The sequence below is a fragment of the Strix uralensis genome, chromosome 13 (assembly GCF_047716275.1).
Source record: "Strix uralensis isolate ZFMK-TIS-50842 chromosome 13, bStrUra1, whole genome shotgun sequence".
NCBI lineage: Eukaryota > Metazoa > Chordata > Aves > Strigiformes > Strigidae > Strix > Strix uralensis.
The window spans coordinates 2980078-2994936 of record NC_133984.1 but is presented as its reverse complement, the minus strand read 5'-3'; the positions used below and the strand labels follow the sequence as shown (position 1 = coordinate 2994936).

General features: G+C 37.2%; 1 protein-coding gene across 3 annotated transcripts in view; it reads left to right on the top strand.

Moving 5' to 3' along the window:
* Positions 1–14362, top strand: part of HDX (highly divergent homeobox) — a 54220-nt gene extending 39858 nt beyond the window's left edge. For all 3 annotated transcript variants that reach the window (XM_074882781.1, XM_074882780.1, XM_074882782.1), the window contains 4 exons: positions 700–779; positions 3611–3694; positions 6333–6455; positions 7068–14362. In XM_074882781.1, coding sequence (XP_074738882.1) covers positions 700–779; positions 3611–3694; positions 6333–6455; positions 7068–7193 — 413 coding nt within the window. In that variant the 3' untranslated portion in view covers positions 7194–14362. The remainder of the gene's footprint in view (positions 1–699; positions 780–3610; positions 3695–6332; positions 6456–7067) is intronic.
* The last annotated feature ends 497 nt before the right edge of the window (positions 14363–14859 follow it).

Here is a 14859-nt window from a genome sequence, read left to right as displayed (position 1 = left end):
ACAGTATATTAATGTGGAGAATTAAAGTAAATCTGAGAAACATATTTAATGATAGGGATGAATAGGCTTATCTTTCTTGTTTTTTCATGTTGGCCATAGTTAGGGCTAATAGAATCACCTAGTGCTTGTGGTTGAAATTTAAGGATAAGATTTGCTGCTTTCAAGTGTGTAGTTTGGTTATACATAAGAGGGCAGCTTAGGTTCACTAGGAATAAACATTTGCAATACAATAATTAAATAATCTGCTTGATCAGTTTTTGGTTCAAAACTGGTCTGCAAGGAGGAGGTAGGATTCTGGTATGTACCCAATTATAGGGTACAGGATACATGCAGGATTTTTCATGTAATAATTTATTTTGGTTTTTAAAAAAAGTTCTGCAAACCTCTGATGTGAAACTGTTCATCACTTTTGAATATTCCAACCTGAACCTAAAAATAGGAAGGTTTGGGTACATTGCAAGAGTGTAACTGATAGTTTTCCTGTTGCTTCAGGTAGCAATTGACATGATATTGGCCTGAAATACTTGTGATATGATGGCTTTTTCAATAAGACATACAGTATTTTTTATGAATAGACATTGATAGTATGACTTTGCTTTTGTATCTAGCAGATGTGACCTATTTAGTGGTAAAGACTATTAATGTTTCTTCAGCATAAAATTTGAATGAAATCTGAAAAACTATAATTTATTTCTGCAGAAGAGACAAATGAAGCTCTTCAGAACGAAGAAATCGGTCACAAAGATGATGACCAGAATCCAGTATCTACTGATAATGTGGTACGTATACCTTTCCTTTTCCACTAATGTGACCTCCTTAATTGCTAATGTTGAGGTGGTTGTCCAACACTAGTGTTTTTCACTAGGTGAAAACTTCAGTCGAGTGTGCTAAGAGTCCTTCCTAACTGGGTGAGCACTGAAAGGAACTGTGCTAAAAGTACTAAAGCATAGAGCTATGCACATTCAATAGAAGTTGAATTATACAGCTTTTTCTGTATTACAACAATCCGGTGTTCTTTTTCTGGAGTGCAAAGCACAATGCTTGGGCAGTGCTCTGTAAGTACCTAGTATAGTAAAATAGTAAGAATAAAAAACCCAGAATAATACTTGAAAATGGTTTTCTTTAGCTTTAAGAAAGTCAGGTATCTCTAGTGCTTCCTCCCCATAGCTCACCTTGAATATGTGAGATCAGACTGGGGTAGGTATGTACTTTCCATTCCCATACCCTTGACAGGGCATTATTTAGATGTTTATTGTTTTCTCACTTGCATTCACATTAAGTCAAACACAGTTGTTCTTGCTGGTTTTAATTGACTGCAGTGAGACAAGGAAGGAAAGACAGAGGGAGGAGTCATGGCAAATAATGCAATATATCCCCTTTGTTTAGCCTGCCTTCTCTCAAATTAGAAGAAAGGAGAGGAGGAAGAGGAGAGAAGACCCCAAGTGGTAGGGTAATTTTTATCTTAAAAGTTATCTGCAGAATGAACAGGTGATGGTTCCAGTTCCCAATTGCACTCTTACTGCAGTCAGAGGTTAAACGGCAGTAGCTCAGAACATGACAAGCGCATATCTGTTACATTAATCGTATGCAACCTGGAATGGGAGAGCAAAGAGGAGATTCGCTTCCCTCTCTATATATAGAGAGGAGAGAACATTTTCTTTCTTTTCTTAATATATAATCATCTTTTGCATAAACTGAAATCCCACAGCTGTATTTTCTGTGGTTGCCTGAATAGAAACAGCTGCCTTTTTTCCCTTCCGTTTACCTTAATGGCCCGCTGTGACCTTAGATATAATCGCTCTGAGTTTCAGGCTGATGCATTTACCATGGAGATGCAGAATGTAAAATGGCAAAGGTAAAAGATTTGCAAAGATGATATCCGAGAGACTTAGTTCTTCACTCTGCGGGGGGAAAAGAGTAGTTCTTTCATACTCTTGTCACTGTAACAACATTTTTTTAAATGTATGCAGTTAAAATTGGGCTAGCGTACATTGGACTTGCATAAGAGATACGGTTTTCTTTGAAATTCTAATCTGTTCTTTCCCCTACTATTTTAAAATGTATTATTGTAAGAAAGATAGTGTGAATGTTTGGCATTTATTTAGAGACTCTTTCCTCAAGCTGAGTCTAAAACCAGAAATATTTGAATTGCAGTGTTACTCAGGGTATGATATAGCAGCAGATCTTTGTGACATTAAGCCTTTGAAATGTTATCACTTCAGCTGGGTTGTCAGACACTGAAGCACAGAAAATGTGGTTTACACTCCCTACCTTCAGCAGATACTTGTGAGCTTGGTGGGTACTACTAGTGAGAGACTGTTAACCTCTCTAGAAGGATTTCTCCTTGGTGATTAGAAGGAAATTTCTGATGACTGGTCTGCAGGCAGACAGAAGACACACACATATGCTGCAGAGAAGAAACCTCCTCTAAAATAACACCTTCAGAACTAACCTTGAAGAGTATTGTGTTAGTGTGGTCCCTTGCCTACGTTGTATTAAACAGTATACTAAAAAACATAGTAAAATTGCTTTAACTTATTTTATAGTCTCATAAATGTTTACAACTGTCAAAACAATGAAAAATAGTAAAAAAACCCCAAACCCCTCTTCTTACAGTACCACTGCTTCCCTCTCAAATATAGTGAAATTTATAGCTTCATCTGGGCAGTCATCCTTCTGAGTTCTTGTTGAAAAATGCCATTCTTATCACTGTCTAATTCAAATTTATTCCGTTTGAGATCTAGCTTAGATATGAATAAAAATGAAAATCTCATAGGTGCACTAAAAATGTGTACATTTTGTGTTTTCTCCTATTGAAATACCTTTTAACATTATTTTCTTACATAAGAAGGTTTTCTGTTGTGAATTAAAACAACATGCAAGTGGTAAATCACGTAAAAGTGAATCTTTTAAAACTTGAGATACGATGGGAATATATTTCTGAGTTCTAAGGAGCATTAAGCTTGGCCTTTAACATTGTAATTCAGGTGTCTTTAGAAACACAATATAAAAAGCACCTGAGAATTTTTGTGAATTAAGTGAAAATGTCCATGTGTTTGCATTTGGAACTGTCCTTTATATCAACATCCTCTACTGTTTAGGGCATTTGACTCACACTATGGCCAAAGAAGGCCGAAGGAGACCTATTAATTTTTTTTTTTTTTTAGGCAAGAAGTAGGTCAGTTAGGACTTGCCATAATGTCTGTTTTGCTCCAGAGGAATAAACTTTCATAGCCTTCTTCGCCTTGCAGGAGGTCTTCAACAAAAGGCTTACAGAATAAAATGCAGGCTTGCACAGGCTGTAATGAGATATAATATGCAACTGAATGCCAAAAGCGTGGTGATATATAGCCCCTCCTCTGTAAACAGCCTTAGTCACCATGGCAGCAGCTCTGAGTACCGACAGCTTCAGTTTGGATTCTTCCTGGATCTTGTGGCTGAGGTGCATGATTGCCATCTAATGGGGGCTACACAATTCAGAATTTCTCATGAGCAAACAAAAGGTCCCGTTACCTTCATCCTTTCATGCCACTTTGAGATACAGATTGTTGTTTGCTTGTCTAATCTATGAATTTGAATATTTGGAATGAACCGTTTACTTCTGTTTCAGAAAATAGAAATTATAGATGATGAAGAAAGCGATATGATAAGTAATTCTGAAGTGGATCAAATGAGTTCTCTTTTGGATTATAAGGTGAGTAATTGGGCTGTATGATATCAAGCAGGATAGCCCACAGAAAGTTCAGATGGGTGTATCTGTATCAGCAACAGCATGTGGGAGCCTGCAGCTCCTCTGCTTTTATGGTGGTACCGCACATCATACCCTCAGTCACGTCTCCTCGTGCCAATTACAGCCAGATTACCTGTATTTCAACCCAGAGGGAGGCAGGAAAAATCCCATTTCTACAGAGCAGTTACATTACTTTAGCTGTAGCCATCTGCAGCTCCCATCGCATGTCCCAGACAAAGCAATTTATTTAGCCTCTAAACCAAAACTTTCTTTTTGTGTGGGAATTGTTCTTTGGAGTGCTGCAGCACGCTTTTCCATGCAGCATGGTGCTGCCAGCTCTGGAAAGGGATATGACAGCTGGAATCCTCTAATAAAATGGGGGGATCTGAGAAGTCATTCTCACCATGTAGTGCAGAACATGTGTGGAAGCAGGAGGTGTGGGAGGGAGGAAAAGCCGTTGGATACCTGACAGCCGCTGTCTTCTGCCAAATGGTAAAGGTTATGTGTGTGTTACTGCTCTCCTGAGAGTTGCCACAGTTCTGAGTTGGATACTGAGCGTGTTTTTACGTAGGTAGCTGACTTTTTTTTTTTTTTACTTAGAAAACAGGTATGCTCTCCTAAAGATAATCAATTACCAAAATAATAAATAGATCATATTTTCAGAACAAAAAATTACTCCTTCAAGCAGTGTTTTCCTGGTAAGGGCAGTGGAGAATGAATATGGAGAGGGAATGACCTTTTCTTAATGTCACCTGTCACCACAGTGAAAGGCTTGTTGTGACAGCATGCCCTACAGAACCTTGTTTGTTGGTTTGTTGTTTGACATTAGTGATTAGTCTTTGTTGCTTACGTGTTTTCTGCGTAAATCTGAATTCCTTCTTTGGCTGGGCAAAATCCATTGTTAAATAGGCAACTGCTAAGTTTCCATCTGAAAGAAATGCATTCAGCTAATTTTCTATGAAAGCCTCAAAATCACAGCCCAAATATTTCTCTCTTATTCTCAGAGCTGTTATAACCTGAAACAGTATGGTGAGCAATGTTTTGACTGAAGAAATGTGAATTTTCTGGGACCCCCCCCCCCAACCAACAACCATTTTTAAAGGCTTGCTACAAACCTTCCCATTTGTCACATACTCTCACCTTTTCATATCAGCTAAAGTTGAATTACAGCCGGTGTAGCAAATGTGAACATGAATATCAGAGCATAGTTCTATGGGTTTTCTTTAAAAATATATTTTTATTGTTAAAACAAAATGCCAGCTTAAAAATTCACTATTGAAATTTGCTTATGCAATTATTTGCTGCCACCAAAATCAAGGAACATACTGTATGCAAAACTGTCAACCTCATTAATCATATGGTTGCATAAGCAAGGGTGGGTTTTTTCTTGCCTCCGACATCCCTTGGTAAACGCAACACTTCACATGAATTATCTGTGAACCTAAGTGCTTACTTTCGATGTGTACTGAGCATTGCCAACAATTTCTGTGTGCATATTTATTTCATTATTATCTTAGAGGGTGCACATGTGGTGCTACTATGCAGACACTTTTTGGAAAAATGTACAATGACTTTGATCTTGGAAAGCGAACTGTTTATTTAGGTTACATGATCTTTGCAAAGGTAAACAACCAGAGAAAATTAATTTTAGCTCTACACTAATCAACAGATTTCACATTTTGATCTTGCATGGCAATCAGTTGATAAGTTTGAAGGAGAAGAGATATTTGGAATAAACTGAAGTACATCTCAAATCTGAATTTTTAATTAAGTTTGATATTTTTATATTAAGTGATTTGCAAGTACAGTAATGCGTATGTATGGAAAGGTTGGAAAAATGCCTTTTTAGCCACAGCATGCACATCACTAATATTTTTCTATTTTGTAAATACATTCCTATTTATTCGGTAACCTGAGAGATCGTGGGGAGGTTGGTGAGCTGACACTATATGATACATGTCAAATTCAGCTGCACTAGAGGATGGTATATTTTAATTTGTGGTAACTTTGAGGAATTTTCAAGTTATTTTCCCTGATCTTTGTGTCAAGCCTCCTGCTGTAATATTGGAATTTGGTTGCTGTCAGTTCTCACAGCCACCCTGCATTTTCAGGATCACTTCTTCTAGGAAGAGCCCTGGGCTTTCTTTTAATTTGTTTTGAAATGGAATTAGAGGCCATCCTTATAAAATAAAAAGCAGTGCTTCTTTAAAAGGTTCATGTAAACTTTGGCCCAGGTCATTAATGCTTTAATGACAGTAATTCTGAAATGCCATGTCTGCGTGTCACCTGGTTGGCTCTCCCACTTCCTGTGGAGGATAATGAGAAACGAAATGGCATACATGCATTTGCAGGTTTAGGGTGACACTACTGGTCATTCATCAGAAACTTCTGTTTGTACCCAAAGTCTACATGTATTGTTCTGTAATTCTGTAACTATAGAACTTTAGGCTGTACTTAATAGTTTTGGCAGGAATCATAATAAACACATTTTTACTCATTTTCACTAAAAACACTTAGTTTTAACACAAGTATGTTTAGGTGTCATTAAAAAGATGCAGTGCTGTTTATTATTTCCAGAATTTTACGTAATTTCCCCCCGCAGAATGAAGAAGTCAGATTCATTGAGAATGAGTTGGAGAATCACAAACAGAAGTATTTTGAACTACAGACGTTTACTCGGAGTTTGATACTTGCTATTAAATCAGATGATAAAGAACAGCAGCAGGTAAGTCTTGAGGTAGGTTTTAATAATGGAAGTTGTTTGTTATTTTGTGTTCTGTCACTCCCTTGGTTTTATTCTGTAGTGCCCAGAGGCTCAAACTATGTTTAGGACAGTGTTGTGCTGAACATCATACAAAGAAAAGCTGAACTTTAAACAAAAGAAGGATCTTGCAATCTACACAAGCAATGACATAGACAAAGAAGCGTGACTTTTGTGAAGGGACAACCAGTGCACCCGTGTACACTGAGGGACTGGGATTTGTCTGTTGTTAGATCTAAGATGCGAGAGCTAGGAAAAAAGGCCAGGCTTCTTCAGTTTCACTGCACTGCGTTTAATACCTAGCACTTCTTTTAATGCTTGGTTGGATCATGTCTTGTATGAGGTACCATTTTGTGCTTTATTTAGGAAGAGATTTTGTTGCTTTTATTTTTTTCCTTTTGTCTTTAAGATACGTCATCTTGGACAATGTTTTTCCTTTCGATATCAACACTGACCTCTTTTTTTTTAGCCATCCAGTACCAACACTGACTGAAAAGCTCAACAGAGTTTTTTTCACTTTTTTGCTGACATAAAACATATACCTAATACTGTATTGTAATTTTTTTTTACTTATAGGCACTGCTCTCAGACTTACCTCCTGAATTAGAAGAAATGGATTTCAATCATGCATCCCCAGAGCCTGATGATACCTCATTCAGCTTGTCGTCTTTATCGGAGAAAAATGCCTCAGACAGTTTGTGATTTATTTTTTTTAATTGACAAAAAAGAAACCCCACATAACGTGTAGGTTTCAAGAGAACGGCATTTTGCTATCCAGTGTTCTTCAGTCCAAAAAAAGAAAGCCCAAGGTGAAGTAGACTTTCCTGAAGGATGACTGTAGTATGTCACGGCTACAGTTTGCACTGTCAAGAAATTTCGAATGTTGTTTTTGGTAAATGAAAGAACTGTGTAAGGAAAGGTTTCACTTTTAGCAGTTTGGCCTTGATTAGGATAACTTCTGACTTTCCAGAATAACTCTTGCTCTGTAGCAAAGTCTTTTTGAGCAGGGATCCAAGAATGGAAAACAAATGTCCTGTTATACAGACAGCTAATTCTTCAGAGTTGCTTGCTCACCAGTCCTGTTTATTATTTTTTTCCCCATTTTTACTCAGGTAGGTGGACTAAAAATTGGGGATCCAAATAGAATAATGGGCTTTTTATGAGTTGTGTTTGAAACCTTTTGAAAATCTGAAATTAAACTAAAGTGTTTTTCATTATGTGACTTCAGATTGTTGAATCTTCCATTTTCTGACCAAAACAGCTGAAAAAACTTTGAAAGGCTAACTGAAAAATTTGAATTATTGCCAATAAATTATTAATGTAAAGAAGCAGTCATTAGTGTTGTAACAAATTAGATGGATATGGGAAAACTGATAGCTGCAGAACGCAACTTTCTGATACTCTCACAGTAGCAATGGGATTAGATGTTTACACTATTCTTTAGGGTTTTATGAATGTAGTTACGGTTTTTATTTGTCAAAGTCTGAATGCTAAAGTTCTGTTCATTGTTTTCGGTATTGATGATATATTTTTCCACAAACTTTGCTCCATTTTATCAAGACACTGTCATAAATCCACAGCTGTCATTGTGTCCTGAAAGGTATTCAAGTGTTTGCAGTTGAGTTTTGCAGATCTTCTAAATGTGACCTGGTTTTGAAGTAGCTCTGTCTGACGAATTTTTTGGCAACTGCCAGGTGCCATTTCTAAACTGTGAGCTTGTTTGCAGGCAGTGGCTGAAATGAACTTCTTTCCCACTGCCGTTGACATTGAATCCCTTTACTCATCTGACTAAATGGATGTGCAGACACATCCAGATAAATACAGTAGGGCATGTAGGTGCATGCCCATATTATTGATGCTTCATAACTTCTAATCTGAATATTCCCCAGCAAGCATTTTTGAAACAGATACCTTCACAGTCTGGTTAAAAGCCTGATCTTTCAATTTTATGCCAAATAAGAATTTACTCTGGTGAATCCTTTATTCATGCAGTACAGTACGTAATCCCCTTAATTTCAGTGGGAGGTCCAAGGTGTAGCTCAGAAAATACAGTGTTGGGGAAATAACACCTTTTTTTTTTTTTCTTCTTTAATATAGGGATTAACTCACAATTTTAGTTTTTTTCCATCTGGTCTCTTCCTCCTTAATCACTTCTACAGCTTTTTTTTTAGTATCTGTAGTGAATTTTCAGGGGGTTTTTTGTCTCTGTCCTTGGGCATGGGGAGCGTTTAGCAATATTGTTAAATGCCAGCTGCAGAAAGGACAGTAGCAGTTTTACAAGCGGTTTTAAAAAACAAAACAGTTTCACAGTTCTGACTATATACAATTCAGTTAGTTCCCAAAAGACCTCTTACCATCTATTCTACAGAGTAACCCCAAAAAAGCAAGCTGTTGGGCAACTGTATTTGAGTTTAGGCATTAAAACTGAGAGTGGAATCCCAGGAGAGAGGGAGGGCACTCTGTGTAACCAGGAGGTAAGTGGAGGCTACTCATCCTTTCACTGCCTGAGCTGAAATGTCGCATCCTGGCTGGCAGACATGTCCTTACAGCCTTACTCAAAGGAGGAGCAGTAGTTTACACGCCTGTTGAAATGACCACCTATCTAAAATTGAGCTTTGTGAGCAAATGTCACAGTACTATGCTTCAAATGTAAGATAGAGCTCAACTGTTATTCTGCTCACTCTGAAAAAATATAAAGGGTTTTCTATACTGGGTTAACAATGCTTTCTATTTCTGTTCTCTCTAGATAGGAAGTTTGTGCCAGTGACAATGAAACCTCTTGTTTTCTGTGAGCTTTGCTGAAATAAAAAAAAACATAGTACTGTGATTTGCCACTATTTGGACCCTATTTTCCTGCTTCTTCCACTTTAAATTCCCATGACAGAAGGCAGGATACTCTTAATGAGAGTTCTTGATTTTTATGATCAATTAAGTCATCCACCTTTATACAAGAAAAACTTTAATTGATGATTCATATTTTGCTACATCTTGCTTCTATTTCTTATGCCAGACAAATGGAAGGAGTTAATTTTGAATGAACTACTACCAGATTCACACAATTCTGTAAGTCCCATTTCTCAAGGAAGCTGGAATCCTCTAGGATGTGCAGCTGGAACTTCAGCTGCAGTCAACGCCCCCGTCATCCCTATGGGCATGTTGTTCTTTGGTCCTTTTCTCTTGTAGGGTGACAAGACAAAACACAGCCAAGTAGTCATGTTGTCATACCCTGAGACACTTGACAGTATTACAGGATTCTCAGGAAGAGTATAAATCATATTCCTGTATAACAAAATGCTGTATAGGATAATACTGTTCAGCTGTTCTGCATTTTTTTTCAGTATCGGTGTATATTTCCTGCCATACATAAAACAAAAATTTTAAGGATATATTACCATTACTGGTATTGTAAATCATTGCAGCAACAATAGTTTTTGCAGTGTGGTGGCTGAAGAGCAGCTTGTGAGGGCCTTTAACATAACACTTAACCATCCTTGAGAGTTCTGAAAATACATATCAAGTATCGCTCTTCAGACTAGCACCGCACACGTGCTCTGTAATTTAGAGGGTGGTTTTGGTTTGCTTGTGTCCCTAACAGGCAACATAATGTGCTAATTGGGTTTGCAGATTGCATCCCGATCCGTGTGACTTGTTCAGCTAGGACCTTAGAACAGCACGAGAGAACTGGGGGGGTTCCTTTCCAGCCTGGTCTCAGTAGCTGCACTGGCAGGGTCACATGCTGGTACACAGGCATCGGGACACTCGTTTCCAGATGAAGCTCTGAAAGTTCTTCAGATGATGGAAAACGATGGGGATGGCTCTGTAGGCCCACGGCACGTTAGGATTCGGTTTGTTATTTCCTCTGTTCATAGGATGATAGCAAAAGCCCGCATTAAGTGCTAGTTCATCATCTGCATAGACTTTCCATGACCGGTAAAGCTAATACTGTATTGCGTTATGATGACAGAAATAAGCCCCCCTTGCTGTTTCAGTGGTTTGGCTCTGTAATCGGAGTAACAGCTACAGAAGTGCCATGTATTGATGTTTTTATCATCTCTGCTTTGTCCATGAAAGACGACTTCCCCCAGCATTGTTTATTCCTAATGCATCTGTTGGGACATGAATGATGAAGTATGTCTTTCTGAAGCAACCAAAGTGGAAAAAGGTAGTTCAGAACAGACACTTTAAACCAGAGACAGGACTCTCGCTCTCCTTAGGGAGCAATGAAAGTCTTTGATGCTAGCAAGCTTGCTTATAGTTAAGAAAGCTGTTTCCTGAAGCTATGCCTCCTTTCATTTCCCTGCAGATGATGCTTCTGTCAAGCCTACAGGTCTAACAAGGAGTGAGTAATAGTAAATATTCTAATAGGTGAATTTTTGGCAGATTTAAAAGTACACGAACAGATGTACCATGCAAGTGTCAATTTTCTTGAGTGCTTGGTTCTTGAAGCAGCACTGCACTTTAATCTTTCCGAGTATTTCTTTTTCGCTAAGGCAATAAGAAGTCTGAAAATGACAAGCAGATCGTGGGCTTTGCAGTCCTCTGAGTGAAAAAAGGAATGTACTGGTTATATCTTCATCTTCTTAAATTGGGAAGCAGCTTATCGAGTCCGGTCACCAAATGGAGACAGCTTATATCTACTGTTGTGGTTATACAGTTGAAAGGATAGGACAAATCAACAGTATTGTGAACATCCTTATTGTGGAAATGGAAATTACTGCTTAAAATCGATCAGCTATCCGATTTGGGATCCCTCTTGCACTACCGTATTAGTAACATTGAAAAGAAACTAATGCACAGCACTAACTTTTCCCTAGGTACTCTAGTCGTAGCTGACTGTTGGTCTCAGGATACTGGTAGCATAAGGAAAGACAATAATATGCATAAACGGAATAGCACAGAATATCTGAAACATGAAGAATTCGTAACTTGTAATGTTACAACCAAAAGCTTGATTTACTACCTCCAGTCCCGCTGCCCAGATCCTTCAGGTCAGCCGGTGAACTACGAGGCTGCTTTACGTGTCAGAAGGACTGGCAGCGTCTAACCTTCAACTTGCATTTCAAGATTCTGCCTTTTCTGCCCCAAATCGTCATAAGGTTGAGTAAGTTGCTCAGTTGTGAGATGTCTGATCAAAGTTAGAGGGTGGTTAGTGAGAAAACTCCAGCTAGTTATTAGAAAAAACAGAAGCTGGTTTATGGAGTTTGGTTTCTCTACAATTATATTGTAGCACATTGGCCAAATGTGGAATCGTAAAAGTTGCGAGCGAAAAAAAGAATAAGCGGAACGACAAAATTGGGTTTTTCCATGGCAGAATAGGGTTTTATTCTGATTAAAGAGTATTTATTTATCTCTGAAAGGCAGCAGCTGACACTTTGGTCAGAAGACGACAGACATGAATGGGGCAGAAACTTGGGCTTGTGGTGGTTTTTGTTCTTGTTTTTAAACAAATGAGCAATCCTCTTCGATAAAAGAGATGCTTAAGAATGTTCCTGTAAGGAAAATGGTTTCAGGTCAGTGCTTTGGTTCTGGTGAACATTTTACTGTATTACTGAATTAAGTCAATAATTCTTTACAAATTCTGTATTACATTTTACACACACTACCTCTGAAACATGACACCACCTTTAAAACCACACAGAAAATGTGAAGTTAAGCATTTTTTAACGTTTTATAGGCAATAAATTATTTCCAACATGCATCCTTCAATTTTGTGCTTGTTTTTTAGTTGAGTGTGAGACATTCACTTTGTTCTTTATTTTAGTACTATTTTTATGTATTTGTCGTAAACACAATCTATGGACAAGGAAATAATAAATATGTGACATTAAGGAGAAAAGATTAGCATATGTTAATGGTAGTATTTCTGTGAAAGCTGAAGGATGATGCAGTAAATGGGCTAGCTGTGCTATTTTTGGTACAGTTACTGTAAGAAATGGATATTATCCTTTATTCTGGTACTAAATGTTGTAACATTTCTCAATACATCATAGATTAATTTATCAGATAGAACAGTCAGTAAGTCTCAGCAATGTAATGAAAAGGAATAGGATTTTACATTTTCTGAGATGTAGCGGTTCATAAATATGTCCTCACAGTTTTGTTTCAGCTATTGTTTCTTTTTTTTGCATAACTATATATAAAGTCCTTGTAGCAACAATTTTGATTTGCTTGTAAGCAAATGTTAAATGAAAATGAATCAGTAGCAAGCTACAGTTTGAGTGTAAATGTAGACCATGTTTTGTAGTCAAGTTTCATCTTAAAAGAGTCCCTATAGTTTCCCCCATCACATCTGTCTCTCTGAAATACGTGGTGGGGGGTTGGCAGAATGTACAAGCCCCTTCAGCCTGGGGATGGGCAGGGAATGAGACACGAGGAGGCATTTCAGTTGAGTAGCAGAAATTAAGATCCTGGGGTTTTATTCAAGAAAATGACAATAAACTAAAAAAATTTCTACACCGTGGGAGACAAGAGCTTCTACTTTATCTCCAGATTTTGTGAAATACAGTTCAAAAAGGCGCTGGCAAATCCACTGAATTGTGTTGGGGAAAAATTGTATTCTCCAATGGAAATTATTTCTAGACTTACTGAGTGTATACAAAAATATGCATATTTATAATGTGCATAGACACACTGAACTTGATTATCATATTAGCATCTGCAAAGGTATTTTCACTTAAAATATTACTGTAATTCTTCTAAAATATATTTTATTTGCTCTCATTTTTATGTGTTACTATATATTGATTACATAGTTTTGAAATTTAGTCAAATACATCCATACAGATACTCTTTATAGTTTAACTCCTTGCAAAACTGGTAACTTTCAGGCTTGGAAATTTATTAAAATTCCCATAATAATGGTATTTCTAAGTGATCTTGAGAAATAAACTGCTGTATTTATGAAAAGGTAATGATAATCTGCCATGATAATTTCTGCTTTAGTTTCACCAAAGTTATCAGTTCGATTTTAAAAAAATATTCCAAAAGTTTAAATACTGTTGTATAACTTGGATGTTTTCCTTAGCCTACAAAACATAAGATAATTGACGATCTTAAAACTTGTATCATTTCTTTCTGGGCCAGTTTGTTAAGCTTTGTAACCTGAGTGGATTACTGAGTTTCTCTGTGAAAATCAATATTTATATTGCATTTTTATTATTTGTATCAGTGTGTGTAGCAAAGAAACTACTACAAATCTTAAACTGAAGTACCTCCACTATGGTCCAGGACATATGATCTTGGCTTATTTGAAAGATGGATGCCTAGTGAAATATTCCATACATTTGTATTGATTTTTTTTCTGTATATATAAGGGTATTTATAATCTTGTATTAACAGAGTCATCATGAGAAATGCTTATTTCCTCCTTTAGAAGCCTGCTCAGCTATTTTTATATAAAATGTTGGTCTTCGCCTTAATTTTTTTTTGTGAAAAGTTGTGCCATAGATATTTTAACTTATCTACAGATAGTTTACAGAATTTGCTTTGACTTGTCTTTAGTTAATTTTTTTTTCCCTCAAATTGTTCTAAATTGTTTTCTCCTCCAAATGCGTCTCAAGGTTGGTTTGCTTTCTTAATTATTTTTTTAAGTTTTGGAAGATACCTTCATATGCATGCTTTGGTAGGTCAAGTTTTTCCGCTGTAGTTTATTGTTTATAGTTTAGCAAAACCTTTCATTGAAAAAAAAAAAAAAACAAAAATGGAAGTAATGCTTGTACAAATGTATCTAGAATGGCCCAAACGGTCAGAGTAAAGGGCTATTTAGCATTGGTAAATTTGTCTACTAGACTCAAGGATATTTTTCTACGTCTGTCAAGTTTGGGACTATGGAGAAATTAAATAAAGGTTAACTAACTCCTTTTCCTATACGAAGTTCTCAGTTTCTGTATTTATTATTGCCTGGTAAAAATTCAGCCCTGTTCAAAGTATCAAGAACTAAGTTAAGGCCAGGGCTCAGCGCAGGCGCGTTCACGTTCTGCTCCCTGATTCTTCAGTTTTCACTATATCACTGGGCAATAGGAATTTCTGAAATAAAACCATTTTCCAGTTCTCTAGCTAGAATTTAAGATGAGGCAGTTAATATTTCTGGCAGCAGTGTGCGAGGTGAACAGTGGTCAGGGACTGTCAGCAATTGGTCCCTCCCTCGTGCTGGACTGCAGAGTCCTTTGCCATCCAGCTCCTGCGCTTAACAAAAACAAAATCATTTTTACCAAGGTACAGTTCTCAGCAGTTTACACAGGTTTCTGTGTTTATAAAAACAGACTTGGGAAAACAACATAACCTCTACTGGAGTTTTGTAGCAACTAAGACGCTGTGTTTACTTCAGATCATTCCTTGCAGAGTTTCTGTTTGTTTGGAATAGAGCCGG